Genomic DNA, 22,482 nt, shown 5'->3' on the forward strand with positions numbered 1-22,482 from the left:
AGGACGGGCTTGTTTGTGTGCAGGAGCGTACATACAGAGGGCAGAGAGCATCTGGTATTCTGCTCTGTCATCCTCAGTCTTACTCCTATGAGAAAGGATCTCTTACTAAACCGATGAGTCTGGCAACCAGCAAGCACTGATCCTCCTATCTCTGTCTCCCCATAGTGCATATGCCCAAGCCCAGCTGTTTACATGGGAGCTAGGGGTCTGAACTCAGGACCTCGTGCTTGCACAGCTGAATTATCCCTTCTGCTCCAGTGACGAGTTTCTCAATGACTGGAAGTGTTGGATGCCAACTGTTTATTAGAATCTGGCCAAATAACAAAATGTTCGTCTTATTTTTAGTCACCAGACTATGTAGACAAAAAGTTTAAAGAGAAGGAATGAACCACATTATGACTACACGAGTAAGAAAATTTTATTTCTTTGCTTCATTTGATAAAAATGCTAACAATGCAATTCTGGTTATGAAAGCCTTAAGTCCCGTGTTTGTTTCCTAAATACAAGTCAGGATGCTGGCCAACTTTTCTTTCTTATGGGAGCTTCAAGATACTTAAAAATAAAAACAAAATCCTATACTTTAGTTAGGCTAGCATCTGTAGAGTTCTTCCTATGTGTCACAGGCTCACCTGATACCATTCTATTAGATAATTTATTTAGTGTAAACACACAGAGAGAGAGAGAGAGAGAGAGAGAGAGAGAGAGAGAGAGAGAGAGAGAGAGAGAGAGAGAGAGAGAGGCATTGACATGATCCTATGCCTTTTTGGATGAAGAAAGTGAGAGCCAGGGAGATGAGTAATTTGGTCCAGACAACTTCTAACTCCAAGAATGAAGATCTAGTTTACGGACAAAACGATCCAGGAATCCAAAGCGTGCCAAGTCACTCGGCCTGTCGTTTCCAGAAAGGGATACTGGAAGCATGCTGCCTGAACTTTGGAGGAAATGCTGCAGCCAACTTTCGTTTCAGGGTGGGGCTCTGGGGATGTCTGGCCGCCTTGCCAGGGCTGGACTCTCCCTTAGACACCTCCGCCCGCTTCCCTCCGCTCTCCTCACATCTCTTTTCCTTCGCGTCACCCTTGTGTCTCCACGCCAGAAGCCTGCACACGCTGCTGGCGTCCACATTAGCGCACCACCAATCTGGAGTAGTGTCCCGGCGGGTCTGAAGTCGCGCCCAGCGTGACGTAACCCGAGCGCCCTCAATCCTGGCGCAGGGGGGCGGGGCCGCAGGAGCTGACCGGGCCGGGGCGGAGCCTGCCGGACGGTCTGGGGGCGGGGCCCTGGGGGCTGACCACCCAGGCCTAGGGCGGGGATTATCATCTTGGGGGCGGGGCTTAGTCAGTTGGCTCGCTGAGTGACGGGGAGGGCGTCACCTAGTTGGTGGACAAGCGGGGGGCCTAGAGCCTCCGGGATGGGGCCCAGAAGGGGTGGGGTGGTGACTGTCTGCCGGAGTGTTCCGGGCAGGTTCACTATCCAGCGCCGGCTGGCTGATCTCTTAGCGTAGCCTAAGCTAATTGGTTGGGGGCGGGTCTACAGGTCGGGGGTGGGGCCTGGCCGGCTGACGGGCCGGGGGCGGGGCCTGCTGGTTGGCCAGCAGTGGGCAGGGCTTGTTTGGCCAGCAATGGGCGTGGCCCGGCTGGCTGGCCGGTCGGGGGCGGGGCCTGGGCCTCGGCCGCAATCCGGGCCTCCAGGCCTGTCGCTGCTAGCGCGGTCCGGTGGCCTGGGTCACTCCCCTCTGTCCCGGCCTGAGTGACAGCCGCTGCCCGGCGCCCAGGGGGGCAGCGCGGCTTCTGAAAGTCGGGCCCGTTGCGCGGCGCGATGCCGGGGTCTGTGCGTGCGGTGTGAGACGGCGGCGCTGGGTGGCGGGCCGGGCCGGGGCCGCTCATGGTGCCGCCACGACTCCATCGAGGGGCAGGAAGGCCAGGTAGGCGGCGGGCGGGCGGGCGGGCGTCCGCGGCCATAGCGGACGGGTCAGAGTCCTCTCGCCCCTCACGAGGCGGCACGCTTGGTTTTCCTCACGTCGTTTCCTCGCCGCGGGGAGGCTTCCCTGTCCCAGCTGTTTTCCGTCGTCCTCTGGGGCCGCGGCCGGGGAGTAGTGACCCGGCGGGTGGGGAGCGGGGACGATCGTCGTCCTCACGTGAGGTGAGTGGAAGCTCGCACATCACTTCCTGTCAGCGAGCCCAATCCACTGGAGATGGGGGATAAGGATACTTTCTGATGCACGCACGCGTGTCTAGACTGCCCGGGGTCGAAGGTCCTGAAGGGAGAATCGGTTTATGAGACTTCGAGGATCTTTTTATGGCACTCTTAAATGTGCCATATGTTGAACGTTGCTTTTTTTACCTGCCTGGTACCCAGGACCTTTTGGAGTGTAATCTTTTTTCTTTTCTTCTTTGGGGCGAGCGGGGTTGGGGGAGAAGAGTGGGCACGGGAGGGCTGACTTCAAACTCGATGTTTGAAGGTGGCCCAGGGTAACCTTGAACTTCTTATCTTTCTGCCTTACAGGCAGGCATGCTCCACCACACCTGGTTTATGCAGTGCTGGGAATGAACCCAGGGCTAAAGCGTGTTAGGCAAGCCCTGTACCAACTGAGCTACACCCACAGTCTGTTTTTTGTTTGTTTTGTTGTTATCTTGTGATACGGTCTCTTGTCCCCCAGGCTGGCCTTGAACTCACTATGTATTATTCTGACTGACCTTGAACTTCTGATTCTCCTGTCCTAGTTCCCAAATGCTTATCGGTATGGGCCACTTTGTCCAGTTTGGGAAGTGGTTGGGATGGAACCCAGGACCTCATGCATGCTAGGCCAGCATTCTACTACTGAGCTACATCTCCAGAGTGTGGCTTATGTTGAACACATTTTGATAGTCTTTGAAGATGAAGACTGAAAAAGATGTGATCTTACACTTGAACTTTTCCTAAGCATAGTTTCTGTGGTGCTGTTTTAGGTGGTCTGAGTCCTTCACCTCCATTTAGACTGAAATCTGCCAGGTTTGTGGGCATTGCGTTTGAGGAGCTCAGAGAAGCCCTGGCAACAAGGTAAATTGTACACTTCATCGTGAGCTTTCACTAGCAAATATCTTGTGTTTCCTTGTACCGAATTTCTGATTTTTCTGTGGTTCTTTTAAAAGAGACTCTAATGAGATCTCTGTTTTCTAAATTAACAGACTGCAAATGGTTTGTGTATTTATCATGAACCGAGTGAATTCCCAGAACAGTGGCTTCTGTCAGCGCAGGCGAATGGCCCTGGGGATAGTGATTCTCCTGCTGGTTGATGTGATATGGGTGGCATCTTCAGAACTCACCTCGGTATGTATTTCTCTACCAATGATGTTGCGCAGGGATAGTATTAATGTTGATGGGTAGTATTTCACTAATGGCATTGCATTAGGATAGCAATTAATGTCAACCTGTAATGTTTCTCCATTAGTGCCTCATGCTTCTAAAATCAGTGTTCTAAGTACGTTGGCTTCTTTGTTTTTCTTTGATTCAATATTAGTGTCATTTCAAGTGGAAACTCAGATGATGCTCTTTGTTGTTTCCCAAAGTTACAAAAGCTTTGTATGTGTGCATGTTTGTGTCTGTGCGTATGCCCATGTGTGTACACATGCTCATGGATGCCAGAAGGGGGCTTCTGAGGTCCTGGAAGTAAAGTTACAGGCAATTGTGAGCCACCCCACATGGGTTCTGGGGATTAAATTCTGAAGGAACAGTAAACTCTTTGAATTATGGAGCCGTTTCTACAGCCCTACCTGCAGTTTTCTTTTCTTTCTTTTTTAAAAATAATTTATTTACTTTTATTTTTATGAGCAGTGATTGGTGTTTTGCCTGCATGTATGTCTGTGTGAGGGCATCAGATCTCCTGAAACTGGAGTCACAGACAGTTGTGAACTGCCATGGGGGTGCTGGGAATTGAACCTGGGTCCTTTGGAAGAGCAGCCACTGCTTTCAACCACTGAGCCATCTCCCCAGTCCCTACCTGCAGTTTTCTTACATTTGTAGGGAGCATTACTCAGAATATATTTTCTTACTACGTGAAGGTACTTTTTTAATCAAAATAGAATCTATTTTTTCATAAATACTATTTTCTAGTAAACATTGAGGGAAAGTCTTTCACCATTTAGTAGAAAGCAGGGATACTTTAGGTGTATAGCTTAGCAGATTGCTTGCCACACATGAATACATTTGAAAAAGAGAGTATTATTGGAAAAGTAAACATGAGTCATCTGATTTTTCATTGTCCAAGTCACTGTTATTCACATGCATACACATTTATGTGTTTGCTGATTCACACATTTTTATGAAATTCCCAGTGTATGATTGGCTGAAGCTAAGTTTTGCTTGATGTCTCCTTGGTAGTATGTGGTTCTTTGAGTTTGCAAGCCAGTTTTACTTTGTATTTGTATACTTCTGTTTGGTTAGTGATCTTTGTAAGACGACAACAAATTTTTTATTTTATTTATTTATTTATTTATTTATTTACTTATTTAGATTACTCTGTGTGTGTGTATGTGTGTGTGTGTGTGTGTGTGTGTGTGTGTGTGTGTGTGTGTGTGTGTGTGTGCGCCATGACACTCATATAAAAATCAGAGGACAGCTTGTGGAAGTCAGTTCTCTCCCTCTACTATGTGGGTCCAGGGGATTAAATTCATGTTGTCAGGCTTGGTGGCAGGTACCATTACCACTGAGCCACCTCACTATCACAGCCTTTATTTTCAGAATTCATCACATAGGACTCACATATTGCAGCCATAAGGAAATATCCAAGAGGAAACTTGAGTTTATACAATGAATTTAAATGTCAGGACAGGCCATTTGATATCCTGGATCTCATACCACAGCTAAGTAAATAGTTGAGGTTATGCCTTGTAAGTAAATAATTTTTTTGCCTTTCTGGGATTAGGCCCTGGTGGAACACCACAGGCCCTTTGTATTTCACTTGAAAACTCCTCTGTAATCTTTTTTTAGATTAACATTCCATAATTTTGCTTCAAAGAAATATCCTTAATAGGAGATAGGGTCCTGAACTTAACTTTTAAACTTTGCAGTATTAAATAAATGGTTTTGTTTATCAGCTAATAAGCTTTAGAACAAGACTGGGCATGGTGGCACAGGCCTTTAAATCATAGCACTCAGGAGGCAGAGGCAGGTAGATCTCTGAGTTTTCAGGACAGCGTGGTCTACAGAGTGAGTTCCAGCCCACAGCAAGACTCTGACTCCCCTCCACCCCTGCCCCACTCATGCCCACCCCCAACAAAAGAAAGGTTTAGAACAAGGAAGCATTAGATTATAATTTAGCAATTCATATCTAAAGGTTAAAAAAATTCCACCAACTTGCTTCTGACAAGTATTTCACAATCTATGCATGTATTGAAGCATTATATTGTACACAGTTAAATACATTTTAAGGTGGGTTTTGTGTGTTCAGTTTTTAGTAGTTTCTTTTGACAAGTTCTCCCTTTGTATCCCAGGCTGCTCTGGAACTCACTATGTAGCCCAGCCAATTTCCTCTTAAGTGCTGGGGACTATCTGTATGTACCACTGTACACAGCTGTAGTTTTCATTTGTCAGTTATACTTCACAAAGCCAGAAAAGAAGTCAGTTTTTAAACAAGTAACATGCTTTAGTGGGAAAAAAATATGTAATTTTGTCATCTTAGAACATATGTAAGAGGTTTAAATCTTCAGCCAGGTAAACATATCAGACTTGGAGACAGCGTTTGCCCATAAGCAGGAGGAGCAGAGATTGGATCCCTAGAACCGATGTAAAGCCCAGGCAGGCGTGGGAGCCTCCTGTCTGTCATCGCAGCGCTCAGGAGACAGGGCTCGGGATCCCAGGACTAACTAGACTAGCTGGAATTGGCAAGCTACAGGTTCAAGGAGAGACCTTTCCTCAATAATAAAGAAGACAGGAATGGAGAAAGATACCTCATGTCAGCTTCAGACATCTGCACACACACCTGTGCACACATGTGCACCCCCGCACACATGCACACCACAGACACACTAGAGACACCGACACAAGAAGAAAGGAGAGACTAAAGTGGAATGACAAATCCTCATGACTCATCACTTTAACAGTGATCAGTCTTTCTAATCTCATCAACCACGTTCCTTCCAATTTCCTGGAATACTTTATGCAAACTCTCACCATATAATTTCTTTCCTACTTATCTCACACTGAAAATCACATTGTTTTTATTTTAAAAATACAATCACTGCTACTAACATGTCTAACAAAATTAACTATAATTCATTAAAATCACCTGATAACCAGTTCATTTTTCTTGATGTAACAAGGTCTTACACACACAACCCAGGTAGGATCTGAACAAGGATCCACTTTGCTTTTTTTGTACCTTTGAGTATACGCCACTCCCCTTTTTCTTCTCTTTTGTGTATTGGAGAAACCAGGTCATTGTCCTGTGAGACACATCACCTCCTTGGCCTTACTGATTGCTTCCTTATCCTGTCAACTAACTCGTTCTTTCACTTTGGATAAAGTGTAGTTAGGCAGAAAGTCTTGATTTAGGTTTGGTTTGCAGGCAAGGATATCTTGGTGGTTATGACATCAGGACAGGAGGCATATAATGTCTGCACAGCTGTTTTGGGGGATGCCAGTTTAAGTAGTATAAAGTTCATCACCTGGCCGGGCGGTGGTGGCGCACACCTTTAATCCCAGCACTCGGGAGGCAGAGCCAGGCGGATCTCTGTGAGTTCGAGGCCAGCCTGGGCTACCAAGTGAGTTCCAGGAAAGGCTCAAAGCTACACAGAGAAACCCTGTCTCGAAAAACCAAAAAAAAAAAAAAAAAAAAAGTTCATCACCTGGTTACTGAGATGGTTCAGTGGGGAGAGGTGCTTGCCACCAAGCCCGACTGCCTTAGTTTGATCCCAGAGACCCCTGTAATAAAAGGGGAGAGCCAGCTCCTACAAGCTGTTAACTGACCACTATACTCTCACCCACACATGCTCACCACCCCACAAAGTTAATAAATAATTAAAAAGTAAAATTTCTCACCAGCCGTTAGGTAATAGTTGAATGTCTTTGTGATGATTGCTCTGGGAGTTTCTTTCTTTAGGATTTGCAAATGGTGATTCGTCAAAGAACCATTCCTTCTGTTTGATATGTAGCTCTAACCATTATAATGACTGTGTTTTAAGGCTTAAACTGCCCTAGCTTTCTTTAGTAGGAGCCCCTCAGATTGGCTCTGGGATTCTTCTCAGATGATCTCAGCTTTATCTCATTTGCTTTCTGGCTCAAGATGCTCCAGGCTCATCTGGTACATGTCTGTCCCCATCCCAGATTTGGCCGTTGTCACTGAGAGCTGTGTGTTCTTCAGTGGGAAATAGTCCAGGCTGCCGTCTGGGTCTTGGAGTTCTTTGTTTTTCCTGACTTGTCATCTTTCTAGGTGCATGCAACTAGGTTTTGTTGCTGTTGTCGTTTCCTAGGAGACAAAATTAAAATATGGTGAGTTTTCACACAATTTAAAAGAAAATTACACATAAAAAATAGCTTCCTAATAACATTAACATTCGTATTTTTGTTATATGCTAATCTGCTTTATTTTCTTCATGCCATTTCTTCTGCATGGTATGACTTTTCTTCAGCCATCCACACACATCTGAAGAATAATCTCTGGAAGCCAGGTGCAGTAGTTGGGCATGGTGGTGTGTACTTGTAATCTCAGTGCTGGGGAGGCCCAGACAGGCAGATTCCTGGGGCTTAATGGCCATTCTAGTCTACTCGGTTACGGCTCACACAACAGATGGCTTTTGGAAGAGGACACCAGTGTTTGTCTTCTGGCCTTCACATGCATGTGCACACACATGCCTACCCCAACAGAGAGAGAGAGAGAGAGAGAGAGAGAGAGAGAGAGAGAGAGAGAGAATATATGAGATAGCCTCTTTGAAAACTTCCATAACCCTACACCAGTTTTCTCCTTTTGGTACTTCCATGGTACCCTGAAGCTCCTGTATGGTACTTAGCAGCACATTTCTTCACACACGTGTCTCCTCAGGAGCAGGGAGTACTGCTTTGTTCTTCTTTAGTCCCTAACACAGGTATTTTTGCATAGTAGGTTTTCAGTAGATGTGTTGAAAAACCTTTTTTTTTTTTTTTTTTGATGGTTGTTGCTTTGACAATGTTACCTCTTGTGTGCAAGACATATACAGTATTCAGAGATGAATTTAAAGTACTGTTTTATCTCTTTGGTCTTCCTACCCATATGGACTTCTAAAGAGATGACAAGATGGAGATGTGCAGGAAGGTTTTAACCCTAACCCTAAGGTTGTTGGTGTAAAATGTTACATTTCCTCTACAGTATGTCTTCACTCAGTACAACAAGCCCTTCTTCAGCACCTTTGCAAAGACATCCATGTTTGTTCTGTACCTTTTGGGCTTCATTATTTGGAAACCTTGGAGGCAACAATGTACAAGAGGATTTCGAGGAAAGCCTGCTGCTTTTGTAAGTTTTTCATTTTGTATGTTAAATGTTATTTTTCCAAGTTTAGTGGTTTATCAGTTTTCTTAAAGTCAGTTTTGTTGTTGGGTTTTTTTAGGTTTTTTTTTTGGCTTTTGGCTTTTGGTTTTTAGAGACAGGGTTTTTCTGTGTAACAGCTCTAGCTGTTCTGGAACTCTGCTTTATAGACCAGTCTGGCTGGCCTCAAACTCACAGAGATCTACCTGCTTCTGCCTCCTGAATGCTAGGATTAAAGGCGTGCACCACCACTGCCTGGCTCTTAAAGTCAGATTTTTAAATTGTTCATTTGAGCATGTAATGGTAGAATATAAAAACAAAAGTCAGGCAGCGGTGGCACTGGCCTTTAATCTCAGCACTCGGGAAGCAGTGGTAGGCAGATCTCTTGAGGCCAGTGTGTGTGTGTGTGTGTGAGAGAGAGAGAGAGAGAGAGAGAGAGAGAGAGAGAGCGCACATATGTGTATAGGTATGTATGCAGAGAGCTTAGAAGAGGGTGTCCGTGTCCACAGACCTGGAGTTAACAAGCATTTATGTGAGGCCTGGCTTTTTAATGGGTGCTTGGATCTGAGCCCTCATCCTTGTGATTCTGGAGCAAGCACTTTTAACCAATGACTCATCTCTTTAGCCCATGTCTGAAAGTTTTAAAGTGTTCTTCCAACTTGGCAGCAGAATGTCTTGTGAGGAATCAGAAGTGTATGTCACTTTCTGTCCCTTTTCTTATGACATCTTTGAGTTGTTAATGATCGTTAAAGTAGCCTTCATCAGCTTCTGTGGAGACGATGAAGAAAGGAAGGCATAACAACAATGTCTAGTGTCTGCTCATTTACAGATTAGATGAGTGTCATGTAAACTAGCTGTAAAGTTAACTGTAGAAACGAGATAATTCAGTTTCATACATTAAGTGAAAATTCTTTATTTCAGGGTGTGTGTCAGGTATTTGATTAATCAAAGGACATTCTTTGCTTTTTCTTTTCCTTTCTTTTTTTTTTTTTTTTTTTTTTTGAGACAAGGTTTCTCTGTGTAGCTTTGGAGCCTGTCCTGGAACTCTCTCTGTAGCCCAGGATGGCCTTGAACTCACAGAGATCCACATGCCTCTCCTCCCAAGTGCTGGTATTAAAGGCATGTACCACCACCGCTGGGCTAGGACATTCTTTCATTGATGTTTTGTAAGCTTTTCATTCATTGATAACTATGGTAGCTTGTGTAGCAACTTATCTTCTGTGTAATAGACACCTTACATTTTTGAGAAGGAAGAGTATAAAACCGTCATTTCTATTCATTCTTTTTTTTTAAATAAGCCCATATTTATTTCTTGTTCCCCTAAAGATGTTCAGCTTTTCAGTCATCAAAGCTTCTTGATTTTATCATTTTCTTTATTTCAAATTTATTTTTTTCTCTAAAAAATTATTTCTCTTTCTCCACCACTTTAATAAATATATGTAACATCAAATTTTAGCCATTTCCTTCCCTTTTTATTATTGCAAAATATGTGTAATATCAAATTTATCTTTTTTTGATGTGCAGTTCAGTTGCACCAGGTGCATTTGCTTTGCTGTGCACTGTCAATCTCTAGGAATTTTTATTCTTCCAAACAGAAACTTTGTGCCCAATAATCAAGAATATCCAGTCTTTCCAACCTCTCAAATGGTCTTTAAATAAAGATTTATTAGAACATAATAAAAAAAAAAAGCATTCCTGATCTCTCCTTCCCTAGTCTCTAGTTACCATGGTCTACTTTTCTGTTTGTTTTTGTTAGTTTGTGTTGTTGGGAGGGTTTGGCTCTTTTGGGGGCCCACCACCCAGCTCCTAAATAAATCATACATGGAAGCTTATTCTTAATTATGAATGCCTGGCCTTAGTTTGGCTTGTTTCTTGCCAGTGTCTTTAATTTAACTTACCCTGTTTACCTTTTGCCCCTGGGCTTTTCCAGTTCTCTTACTCCTGTAAATATTACTTTTTTTTTTTTAAAGATTTATTTATTTATTATGTATACAGTGTTCTGCCTACATATATGCTTGCAGGTCAGAAGAGGGCACCAGATCTCATTATGGATGGTTGTGAGCCACCATGTGGTTGCTGGGAATTGAACTCAGGACCTTTGGAAGAGCAGCTGGTGCTCTTAACCACTAAGCCATCTCTCCAGCCCTGTAAATCTTACTCTTACTCCGTGGCTTGCTGTGTAGCTGGGTGGCCAGCCCCTGGAGTCCTCCTCCTTCTCTGGCTCCTCCTTTTTTCACTCCTCCATCTCTTCTCTCTCCTCCCAGATTCTCCCCCTATATGTTCTCTCTGCCTGCCAGCCCGGCCTGTCCTTTCTCCTGCCTTGCTATTGGCCATTCAGTTCTTTATTAGACCATCAGATGTTTTACACAGGCACAGTAACTCAGCTTCACAGAGTTTAACAAATGCAACATAAACAAAAGTAACACCCCTTAAAATAATATTCTACAGCAAGTTTGTGTGGGTTTAAATAGTACTTTGTTGGTAGCGTCGTGGGGGTTATGAAATGGAATCGTACTTGCACAGTATTAAGTGGCTCCCAGAGTGTGGGCCAGTCCTGATCTCTGTCAGAGACTTTGTCGGGGCAGTCTAGTCTCCTAACAATACCAGAGGGTTGCTGTCTTCTTTCACTAACTTGCTGTCTTTCTCTGCATGTCTGAAATACTGCAATAGTGTAAGGAAAGGGGCTCAGGCTTTAGCCGTAGATGACACACCACGGTTTTAATCCAGGTTCTGCTACTTTGACAAAACAGCCAGCCTCAGTTCCTTCATCAGGAAAGATAAGATGATAAAATTTACTCTGCATGGCTGCACCCTTGGCATTGGCTACTGTTGTTGAGAACAATAGTTCGATGCATAACTTTATTCTGGAGTTTTGTGTGTTCATTCGAGTTATGTGAGTAGTCCTGCATGATGACGTGAGTTTCTGTGAGTTTGATGTCCTGTTCTCTGTCTTCAGTTTGCAGACGCTGAGGGTTACTTTGCTGCTTGCACAACAGATACGAGTATGAGCAGTTCTTTGGTAAGTGCTGCCTTTCTCGTTCAGCCATAACAGGAATAGCGAGACAGCTGTGCTGACAGCCCTGTGAGATGAGCGTACGGCTCAGCATTGTGTGCCCTCTGAGGGAATTGCTTCGGCACTTCCCTTCCATAGGGAGACTGAGGGCCGAGGGGTAAGCAGGCAGGCTGCCCTTGAGGAGAGAGGGATGGGGGAAGCAAGTTACAGAAGGCAAATAATAAAGCACGGGCCAGGCCTGTCTCTCTACCAACTTTCAACTTAATGCTCATTATTATTACCATTTGGAAACAAGTATTGGTGCTCGACACTGAGAATAGGCAAATTTGTTCATCCATTTATTCTACACTGTTTGTTTGTTTTAACATTTCTTTAGGTATTTTGTATGTGTTTGTATGTGTGTGTGTGCCACAGTGTGCATGTGGAGGTCAGAGGACAACTTTTGAGAGTCATTTGTCTTTTCATCATCTGAGTTCCGGGGATCGAACTCAGGTCATCAGGCTTGTATGGCAAGTGCCTTACTTGCTGAACCATCTCACTGGCCCTTCTAAAGCAAGTTTTAAAAATACTGCACTGTTGTTGTTTGTTCATCTGGTTTTTAAACCACACTGTGTGTCAGATGGGTTAGCAGGTACTGTGAAGACTTTAGTAAACTTGAAGAAGAAGTTTGCTCTCTGCTGTCTTAAGCATCAACAAGATGATTTAATACCATTTGCCTTGTTCCATGCACAAGGTGCTGACGAGTCTTCTAATGTTTTTTGCTTTTATCTCTGGACCCATAAGTCAAATTGGTCTAGGCCAAATGTTAAAATAAAAAGTTCTGTGTGGCAAAAAGACCATGTTAATTGTTAGATCTCGTTGTGAATGTATTTTGTTTTCTGAATATGTTGTGCTGCTGTTGTTTTATACCAGGAGATAAAATCAAAGAAAATTTTAGAAATCTGATTTTTAAAAATGAAACAGTTTGCGGCTGGAGAGATGGCTCAGTGATTAAGAGCACCGACTGCTCTTCCAGAGGTCCTGAGTTCAATTCCCAGCAACCACATGGTGGCTCACAACCATCTGTAATGAGATCTGGTGCCCTCTTCTGGCCTGCAGGTGTACATGCAGGTAGAACACTGTATACATAATAAATAAATTTAAAAAAAAGAAACAGTTTAATTGGTGGGAATTACACTTTAAATAAGAATATTTGTAAAAATGTTGTGGCGTTTGGGTCTTGGAGCCAAATTTTATCTCCTACTTAGCTGTTTCTGTACCTCTGCTTTGAAGACAGTTCCTTTAAAATACCTGTTTTCTAAAGTTATTTTGAGGACTAGTGAGAAATACATTTTAGCCATTTTGTATTTGAACCTTATAAATAGTAAGAACTGATCAGTGGTGGCATTTCCCCCCATCTTTTAATCACTTAAACGTTTTCAAGAATTGTTGGTTTGGGGTTCAGGTGGTAGCTCAGTTGCTACAGTCCTTGCCACACAAGCATGAGTACCCGAGCTGAGGCTTCAACACCTAAAAAGCCACGTTTGGTGGAATTTGCAGTCCCCGCACTGAGAGGGCGGAGACAGGAAGATTGATTGCTGGGGCTCAGTGGCCAGCCAGCCAGCCTGACAGTGAGCACCGGGTCCCAGTGAGACAGCTCCTGGGAAATCGCAACTGAGATTGAGCTCTGGCCTCCCCACCTGTAGCCACAGAGACACGTACACCTCATACCCCTACCCATCGCCCACCCCAAAAAGATTTTTGTTGTTGTTGAATCTTATGTATAGTAAAACGAATTCAACAAATGCAGCTATACTATATATTTGGATATTTGTCTCTTGGCTGCCTTCCCCATTGGAGTACATGCTTATGAGGGAAGAAACTTCATTTACTCACCCTTAGTCACAGGATTTGGAACAGTGTCTGTTTAGGAAGAGTGCTCAGAGTGCTTTTGTTCTGTTTTGTTTGTGAGGAGAGACAAGAGTTCATGCTGTTGCATGGGTTGGCTCCACACTGGTGGGCTCAGACCATCCTTCCACCTCAGCTGCCCAGGTAGCAGGGGGTTCGTGTATGTACTTCCTCCAGCACAGCACGCTGTGTGTATATCTGAAGAATGAATGTTTGCTGTTGGCTGAGAGGATTACTTTTATGATCTTGAGGTATTAGTTCCCAGAATGTACCAAAGATACCATTTTACATTTCTGAACTTTACATTTTAATGTATTTATTGTTGTTATTAAGTGAGGGATTGGGGAGGCGTGTGTGTGTGTGTGTGTGTGTATTTGTGCGCGCGCGCGCACACACACACACATGGGGAGGTTAGAAGATCGCTTTGGGGAGCTGGCTCTTTCCTTCCACTGTGGATTTCAGGGATTGAACACAGGCTGTCAGACTTACATGGAAAGCACTTTGGCCTGTTGAGCCATCATCTCATGGCTGACATTTCTACTTTAAAATGATTCTTTGTGTGTGGACTGGTTGTGTTTGCTTTCCCAGTCTTTGGGGAAAGTGGTGCTGACTATGGATGTGCTGGGGAACAGTCGAGTTGTGATGGTTCCTGTGTCTACGTGCCTTGCACTTCAATTCTGCCTGATAGTTTGGCTTTGGATTTTGCTGCTCATGCTTGTTTCTGTTCACATTATGTTCCAGAGTGAACCCCTGTATGTTCCTGTGAAGTTTCATGATCTTCCAAGTGAGAAGCTCGAGAGCACAAACATTGGAACGGAAAAAAGTGAGTCAAGCTTAGGGTTCCATGCTTGAGAGTGAATGGAAATTTAGCTTCTTTTGAGCCACTGTGAGCTCATAGGGTTCATACAGTATGTCTTGACTTCTGTGGAGATTGACATGGCCTTAGTTTTCTGGAAGTTTGATTGGATTATAAATCTGATAGAATAAAGTATCTGTATTAATTCAATAGGAAATAATTTCCAAATATAAGGAAGCTCTATGGTTTTATCATCATAATATATAAAGGAACCTATAAATTAATAATTAGTATATAGATTAATAAATAAATTTTATTTATTTATTTTGCTTTGAGACCGTCTCTCATGTAGCCCAGGCTGGCCTCAACCTTACTATGTGCCAAGGATGACCTTGAATTTCTGATCCTCTTATCCATACATCCTGAGTGCTAGGATTATAGGTACATATTGCCATGTTTGGTTTAGTCAGTGCTAGGGAATGGAACCCAGGAGCCCAGCTAATCAAGTAATCTATCAATGGAGCCACAGTCTCAACTATATATGTATATGTTTTTATTTACTTGTTCATTTAAATGAACAATATTCTCATAAACATGTCCTCAGAGAGCCAAATATAAACATGACTTGAGTTTTGCTAGTTGGGTGAGTTTCTTCCAGAATGTCAGTGATAGTATAAAGCAAAGTGTTTGTCTGTTATTTCCATTGCAAGGCACGAGACTGTAGTGTAGAATGCTTTACTGGGAAGGTAATTCTCAATTAGCTAGCCATGAAGAATAATCAAAATCATGTTTTGCTATAAATGCTAAAATAATAAACATAGTAAAATCCTGAGCCATGTGGTTGTGTATATACACAACTGTAAACCTTTTGTTGGAATTTTAATCATTTTAAACTCTTCAAAAAATTTTAAATTACATTTTTAATTTATTTTGTATGCTTGTTTGGAGATCAGAGTACAACTTGTAGGAGTCAGTTCTTTCTTTCTACCATTTGATTCCCTGGGGATCAAACTCAGGTCCTCAGGCTTGGTGGTAGGTGTTCCCCACTGAACTGTCTTGCCCGTCCTATTTTAAACTCTTTAAAACATTTCATAGATGAATTCTTTTTTTTCCCAGTAGCTCCTTTGACTGAGCAAAGTTGCCCCAGGTAACAATATAACTCTAGTGGTTTTTTTTTCCCTTACTTTGATCATAAATGAATGGAATAGTCTGCATTTATCATTAAATTAAACACTCTGTTTCATTTTTGTAGGATGGGAGGGTGCATTTAATGTTTTACTATGCTTTCCATTTTAGCTCCCAAGAAGTCCCGTGTAAGGTTCAGCAATATCATGGAGATTCGACAGCTCCCATCAAGCCATGCGTTAGAGGCCAAGCTGTCTCGAATGTCTTATCCTACTGTGAAAGATCACGAATCCATACTGAAGACTGTAGGGAAACTTACTGCAACCCAAGTAGCAAAAATCAGCTTTTTTTTTTGCTTTGTGGTAGGTGTTTGTTTTTTAAGGTTTACTATTGTTGTGTATATGGATGCTGCACGGATGGTGGGGAGCGGGAGGGGCTGCCATAGTATGTGTGTGGAGCTCAGAGGACAACCTGAGGAGGTCACTTATGTCCTTCCACATTTGTGCATGTTCTGGGAATTGAGCTCAGGTCATCAGGCTTGCATGGAAATACTTTACGTGCTAAACCATCCTGCCCTGTTTTCTTTCCTATATATTTAAGATGGTGCACATACCAACAATGCATTATTGAAATAGAAGTCTACTAGAGTTCTTTATTTTTTTCTGTTAATGGCTGTCTGGCACACTGGGATGTTAGAATATCAAACTCAGTAAATACTTGTCATACCTCAAAGAATTAGAAGTTAAGGTGGGAGAGACAGTTTAGCTGATAAAATGCTTGCCTTGTGAGCACAAGGAGCTCAGTTCCATTGCAGGACCTTGTAAAACAGTTGCTTGTAATCCCAATGCTAAGGAGGCAGGGACATGGATCTCTGGGGCTCTGGGGCCAGCTAGCTTAGTTTACCCAGTGAGTTCCAGGCCCCAACAAATGAGGGACAGCACCTGAGGAATGACAGCCACAGTTCACCTCTGGCTTCCACATGTGTATTTATACACAAAGACCACCCCACAAAATGAAGACATGAAGCCAGATCCTAGAACACAGCACCTGCATACACGCAAACCCATGCTTACACTCAGTTTTACAAATTGCAGGGGTAGGCATGGCCATCCTTGGTTTCTTTACATGAATGTGGGGTCTAAATCAGGTCCAAATGATTGCACAGTGAATACTCTCATTCACTAAACCATCTTTCTAGGTCCTGTAGGTTTTAATGTCAAATAATTTTCCCAGATTTGTTTGAACTCTATAAACTTAGTAGAGTATGATCAGTGCATGAATAAACAAACGTAAAAGCTGATTTGATATTCAGTCTCTCCTTTACACATACACGGTCTCTGAATGCTGATTTTTCTTTTTAAATTATGTGTCTCTGTGTGTGAATGAGCAGTGTGTGCATGTGCTTGTGGAGCACAGAAGAGAGTGTCAGATCCCCTGCAGCTGGAGTTACAGGAAGTTCTGAGGAGGCATGCATTGTGGGTGACGGGAACCAAACCCAGGTCCTCTGCAAGAGCAGCAAGGGCTTTTAACTACTGAGCCATCTCTCCAGCTCTGAATGCTTTTTTTTTTAAACCAACTTTTGTTAGTTATTTTTTTGTTGGTGGTGCTGGGAATTGAAACCAGGTTCTCTGCATGCTAGACAAGTTCGGTTTTTTTGTTGTTTGTTTGTTTTGTTTTTGTTTTTATTGCAACTTAATTTAAATTAATTGTCTTTTGAGACAAGGTTCCTCTAGCACAGGCTAGTCTTCTTGTGGAAGATCACTTGTGGAACTTGTGATCTTCCCAGCCTTGAGTGCTGGGGCTAAGGTTTGTGTCACTGTCTGGCCTGGTTAGTGTCTTCAGAACTGAGCAGCAAGATCTTAGGTATCATCATTAATGCTTGTTCTTATTTTGGGGCCCATGATTTTTTTTTTTTTTTTTTTTCTAAAGAGCAGCTTTTGAAACCACTTATGGGGACTGGAGAGATGGCTCAGGGTTCAGAGCACATACTGTTCTTGCAGAGGACTAGAGTTTAGTTCCCAGCACCTGTACTGGGTGGCTCACAACCATCTGTGGTTACAGTCCAAGGGATCTGACACCCTCGGCTGGCTTCTGCTGGCACTGTGTGCAACTTCCCATATCTCCACAGATACACACATAAACATTTGATTTTTTTTTTAAACCTTAAAAACAAAAAACAAATGTCATATAGTAATAGTGCTTAGAAGGGGGGCAACTGTAAATTGAACAGACAGATATAAATATTTTTCATGAGGTTTCACTTTCTTTTCTTTTTGTTTAGTGGTTTTTGGCAAATTTGTCATATCAAGAAGCACTTTCAGACACACAGGTTGCCATAGTGAATATTTTGTCTTCAACTTCTGGTAAGAAACGTGTCTTAAAATCTGCATTATGAATGGATGCATGCATATCTAGTGATATTTGTATGAACCTAGACACAATTCTGTCTTCTAAGTTTTTAGTTATGCTGTACATTAGTATATTATAAGTAACTGGGGGGTGGGGGAGTATGTTGTTCTGAGACCCTTACTATTTAGCTCTGAGTATTTTACTCTATAGACCAGGCCAGGCTGGCTTTGAACTTGTGGCAATCCTCCTGCTTGTGTCTGTCTTCCAAGCAGTATTAGAGGCATGCACAACCATGTTTACATGGTTACAGTTGACCGCCTGAACTTTGTGTTATTGGTGATCCCTCGGGTACTTTATAGTTCTTTGTTTGGCTGTCATTTTTGTTCAGTTCACAAACCCAGGCCTGTGCATGCTGGCACTCGCTCCCCCACAAGTACACACTGGGTATTTGTGTGTTTTATCCTTCAATTCATGAACGTTTTCTAGGTCTGTACATACTAGGCACATGCTCTCCTTTGGCCTCCTTTGGGTTTTGTTTGTTTGTTTGTTTTTGTTTCGTTTTGTTATGACAGGGTTTCTCTGTGTAGTCCTGGTTATTCTGGAACTCACTTAGTAGGCCAGCTGGTCTTGAACTCAGAGATCCGCCTGCTCTTACTCCCAAGTGCTGGGATTAAAGGTGTGCACCACTACACCCAGCCCTCTGTGGTTTTATTCTGCAGTGTGTGATGGTTTTCTAGGCCTAGCCTCCCTCTATGGTAGTCTTTCCCTGCATATTTCCTTTTCAGAGATCTTTTTCTAGATCCTTTTGGCTAAATGCCACTGCTTATTTCATATCTAAAATTTGCACTCTAGTAGGTGTTTTATTTTTTTACATTGACTCACCTTCCAAATCTGGAAGATAAATGAAGTATTTTTGAAGCTGTAGAGATAACTTAGAACACAGGCATGACTGGTGAGGTCAGTGTTACTCTGCAGGCTCAACTTAGTACTTACAGTTTAAAAATAAATAGCCCTACCCTTATCTGTACTGTTAGAATAGATGTGACTTGGTTTAGAAGCTCTTCTTAATCTGACCTTTGGACATTTCCACTTAAGTAAATGCAGTATTAATTGTTTGAAAAGAGCAAAACAATTAGCTTAAAAGTTGGATATGTGACTTACTCATGTTGCTCTCAGTATTGGTGGTAGAAGTAAACTTATCAGCTTCTTCTGTCTTTTTCTTTCTCCCTGTAGGACTTTTTACTTTAATCCTTGCAGCTGTATTTCCGAGTAACAGTGGAGACAGATTTACCCTCTCTAAGCTGTTAGCTGTAATTTTAAGGTAAGAATATAACATATGCTAGTTTGTTCTGCTCAGAAATAAGATTTAGATCCGGGAAGATGGCTCAGCAGTTAAGAGAGCTTGCTTGGACATCATGAAGACTGGGAGTCAGATTTAAACACCCATGAAGCAAACTGGCTAGTCCACAAATCCTATAATGCGTTCTCTTGTACTAGGCTTTTTCTTTTGGGTCACCAACTAGCTCTCAAATCATGACACAGAGATTTATTATTAGTTAGGAACGCTCGGCCTATCTTAGGCTCATTTCTGGGTAGTTCTTTTAACTTAAATTAACCTGTTTCTCTTCTTCTACCTTTGCTTTGGGTTATTTATTTATTTATTTATTTATTTTTGTTTGTTTGTTTGTTTTTTACTTTTCTTTCCTTCTGTACATCTTACTTTCACTGCTTCTCGTGTCTGGCTGGTGCTGCCTGGCTTCTTGCCCTGGGTGTGTCTCCCTTTCTCCTCATTCTCTTCTCTCTTCTTCTCTTGAGCCTAGATTTCTCCTATTTATTCTTTCTGCTTGGTAGTCCCACCTACCCTTTCTCTGCCTAGCTATTGGATGTTCAGCTCTTTATTTAGACCAATCAGGTGCCTTAGGCAGGCAAGGTGAAACAAATGCAACACATCTTTACATAATAAACACACATACTTGCATTGTTAAACAAACGCAGCACAAACAAATGTAACACACCTTTACACAGTTAAATATTCCACAGCATAAACAAATGTAAGACATCTTTGCCTAGTTAAAATAATATTTCACAACATTTCTCTGACAGATCCAACATCCTCATCTGGCCTCTCATTGCGCATACACAAGCATGCATATTTTTATACACATGCACTCATACACTTATGTAGACATAAACAAATAATAAAGTCTTTAAAATATGATGTTGAAACAGTTGATGTTATAATATATAAGCAAAAAAAGATGAGGCAAAGGACGGCTTCCCATGGACATGATGCTGTTTAGCCCTGGGTCAAATTAGGGTAACTGGAGGGAAAGGTCCCAGGACAGCTATGGTTCTCATCCACTGGTTCTCATTGACTGAAAAATTACTAAGTATTGAACTAACTTTCACATTTAACAGTAATGTGCCAACGTAATCATCAGTTGTCTATCTCCTTTTCTTGACACAAGTCCTCTTTTTATGTTGGCTTTTATTTGTCCCTTTCTTCTAGAAATCGAATTGGATCTTCTCCAGTTATCTTAGCCTGCAGTGATTTTTCACTTACTTTCTGTTTAATTCATTTGGCAGTTTTATCTGAGGGCACAGCAGCCACATTGTCAATAACTACATTCAGTCTTTCATATGTAACTGTGAGTTTTCTCTGCTGGACTGTAAACCTTTAAAGGCTGAAACTTGACTTCAAATTCTGTGTGTTGCCAAGAGCCTAGCTTTTCCCATAGACATTACTCAAAGGAGATGCTTTAGTTTGACAAAGCAGCTCTTTTTGGAAAACGAGAGAGCAAAGAGGGTAACAGAAGCACTTAATGATGAGACTTTCATAGCAGTAGCTGAGACCAAGTCAGAGTTCTGTTGCTTCCCCTAAGCTCTGATCCAGCAGAGAGGACTAGAACTGTACTGCTTTGTGTCTGGAAAGTATCTGAGGGACTAGCACTTGGCAATTGTAGAAGACTGGTCACTCTTCTTATATTCTGTATTACAGCTTTTAGACACAAGGGAAAGCTGATCAAGAGTGTTTCAGTGACACTCTGACTGACCCAACTGATTTATATTTAGTCTTTATAACTACCAGGGATATATTCTTTTGTATGCTTGACTAATGTTTTAACCAAACATGTTTTTGCATTTTGGAAATATAATACATTTGTGTTGGGGAAGTAAATAAGGTTTTATTAAACTTTACCTGAAATATATATGCTGGTTTTTAACTTTTCTTAGTACCATGTAATAAAGAAAGGTTTGATAAAGAAGGGAATGGATATAAAATGTTGAGTTTGCAAGTGTTGTGACAGAATATTCTTGTAAAAGTAGGTTGAGAATGAGGACTAGGAAACTAACGTCAGCTGCCTGCCAGTTTTTATAAATAAAGTTTTATCGAGACACAATCATTTTCATTCATTTGCTTGTCATCTGTGGCTGCTATGGGGCAGAGTTGTAAGAGAAACCACATGGCCACAAGTCTAAAGTACTTTGTGTGCTCTAAAAAAATCACTATAGTTTAGGATAATTGATTTTAATTTTCTTGTGTAATTTCACTCTTGAGAATACTCCAATAAACACTATTTAATACTTACTTTGTACTGAATTGTCCTTAAACAATGAGATTGAATTTTTGTGATCATGCATAGAATTTGATATAGCTACAGCCTTGAAAGAAATCTGATGAAAGTTCAGAAATCACATTCTGTTGTCTGTGATCCAGTCCCACCTCCATGACTAGTTTTGAGATCTTGCACATTATTTTAAAATCTCTTTGCCCGTTTCCTCTTCTGTAAACTGAGGAGGATCACAGTGGAATTTGTCTCATAGGTCTGTTATGCGGATGGATGAGGTCAAACTTGTAAACTGGTTCCAAGAACGTGTGCTCAGTCTATTTAGGCACCATCATGGCATCATCCTCTGAATGGAAACGAACTGGTTTCTGTTATATTGTGGGAACTCAGTAAACAACAGCTGACTCTAATCCAAACAATGATCATAGCAGGAAACCCGACACCGGCACTAGAGAGTAGGAGGATCCAGTGTAAGGACTATTCTGTTTGCTTCTGATTACATGGTTCCATAAGGGGAAACATATTCTTTTTCTATACTACTTCTCAAATGTGCCAAGTCTCTTTGATCAGTAGGCAAGAGAATTGGACTGTCTTCTAAATTTGCAGCATTTCTGTTTGTTGAAAAAAATATACACAACTAATAAGCTACCCGGAAGTGGAAAGGCCATGTAAGCTCCTTGAAGAGGAACACACGCATCTTGTCCCCTGGAACACATTGCTTTGCTCCTTCTAGGTGCTCAGCAGTGACAGTCAATTGAATCAATGGCCTGACTTCTCCACAGCCTTTGGTCGTCTTTTTATCCATTAAAATCCTGGGGTTAACGGACTCATCAAATGTGGAAGAACAGCCTTGCTGTTTATTTAGGTTTCACTTGCACGAAAAGTGCCATTGCTAGCTTTATGTGGAGTTGGCTTATTTCTCTTTGAAAGAAGGCTCAACAAAGGGATGCCAAGTTATCTTTTCCATAATTAAGACAGTAGCATGTAAGCATGTTGGGCTTTGAGGACAAGCTGCCTGTGACAAGCCCTGTCATGTGGTCTTGGTCAAGTTACTTCACCTCTTCATGAATTCCTTCCCTATAAGCCATGAGTGTGCATTTGTGAGGATTAACTGTCAGTGCAGCACTCTCCTGTACTGTGCTGATGAGCTCATGAGCACTCATCAATAAAATCACCAAATTCTCAGACAGTTTTACCCAAAGCTAAGATGAGCTCTTAGTTTTTATCTAGATGATTAGTCTTTTAGGAGCTTATTATTGCTCATCAGTAA

General features: G+C 42.2%; 1 protein-coding gene across 11 annotated transcripts in view; it reads left to right on the top strand.

The window, feature by feature from the left end:
- The first annotated feature begins 1,567 nt into the window (after positions 1–1,567).
- Slc35f5 (solute carrier family 35 member F5) overlaps positions 1,568–22,482 on the top strand; it is a 36,316-nt gene continuing 15,401 nt past the window's right edge. For 3 of the 11 annotated variants that reach the window (XR_008217863.1, XM_052736769.1, XM_052736776.1), the window contains exons 1-9: positions 2,188–2,368; positions 2,946–3,036; positions 3,165–3,306; positions 8,318–8,461; positions 11,430–11,492; positions 14,115–14,196; positions 15,466–15,656; positions 17,576–17,657; positions 18,877–18,964. Coding sequence is in view for 9 of the 11 variants with exons in the window: in XM_052736769.1 (XP_052592729.1) it covers positions 2,296–2,368; positions 2,946–3,036; positions 3,165–3,306; positions 8,318–8,461; positions 11,430–11,492; positions 14,115–14,196; positions 15,466–15,656; positions 17,576–17,657; positions 18,877–18,964 (956 nt within the window). In the remaining 2 variants the exon portion in view is untranslated. Of the gene's footprint in view, positions 1,922–1,948; positions 2,140–2,176; positions 2,369–2,945; positions 3,037–3,164; positions 3,307–8,317; positions 8,462–11,429; positions 11,493–14,114; positions 14,197–15,465; positions 15,657–17,575; positions 17,658–18,876; positions 18,965–20,152; positions 22,480–22,482 lie in introns of those variants that run through there. The other 8 variants (XM_052736777.1, XM_052736771.1, XM_052736772.1 and 5 more) reach the window with 8 other exon arrangements.

Source organism: Peromyscus californicus, unplaced genomic scaffold (genome assembly GCF_007827085.1).
Source record: "Peromyscus californicus insignis strain IS unplaced genomic scaffold, ASM782708v3 Scaffold_14__1_contigs__length_90479793_seg_2, whole genome shotgun sequence".
Taxonomy (NCBI): Eukaryota; Metazoa; Chordata; class Mammalia; order Rodentia; family Cricetidae; genus Peromyscus; species Peromyscus californicus.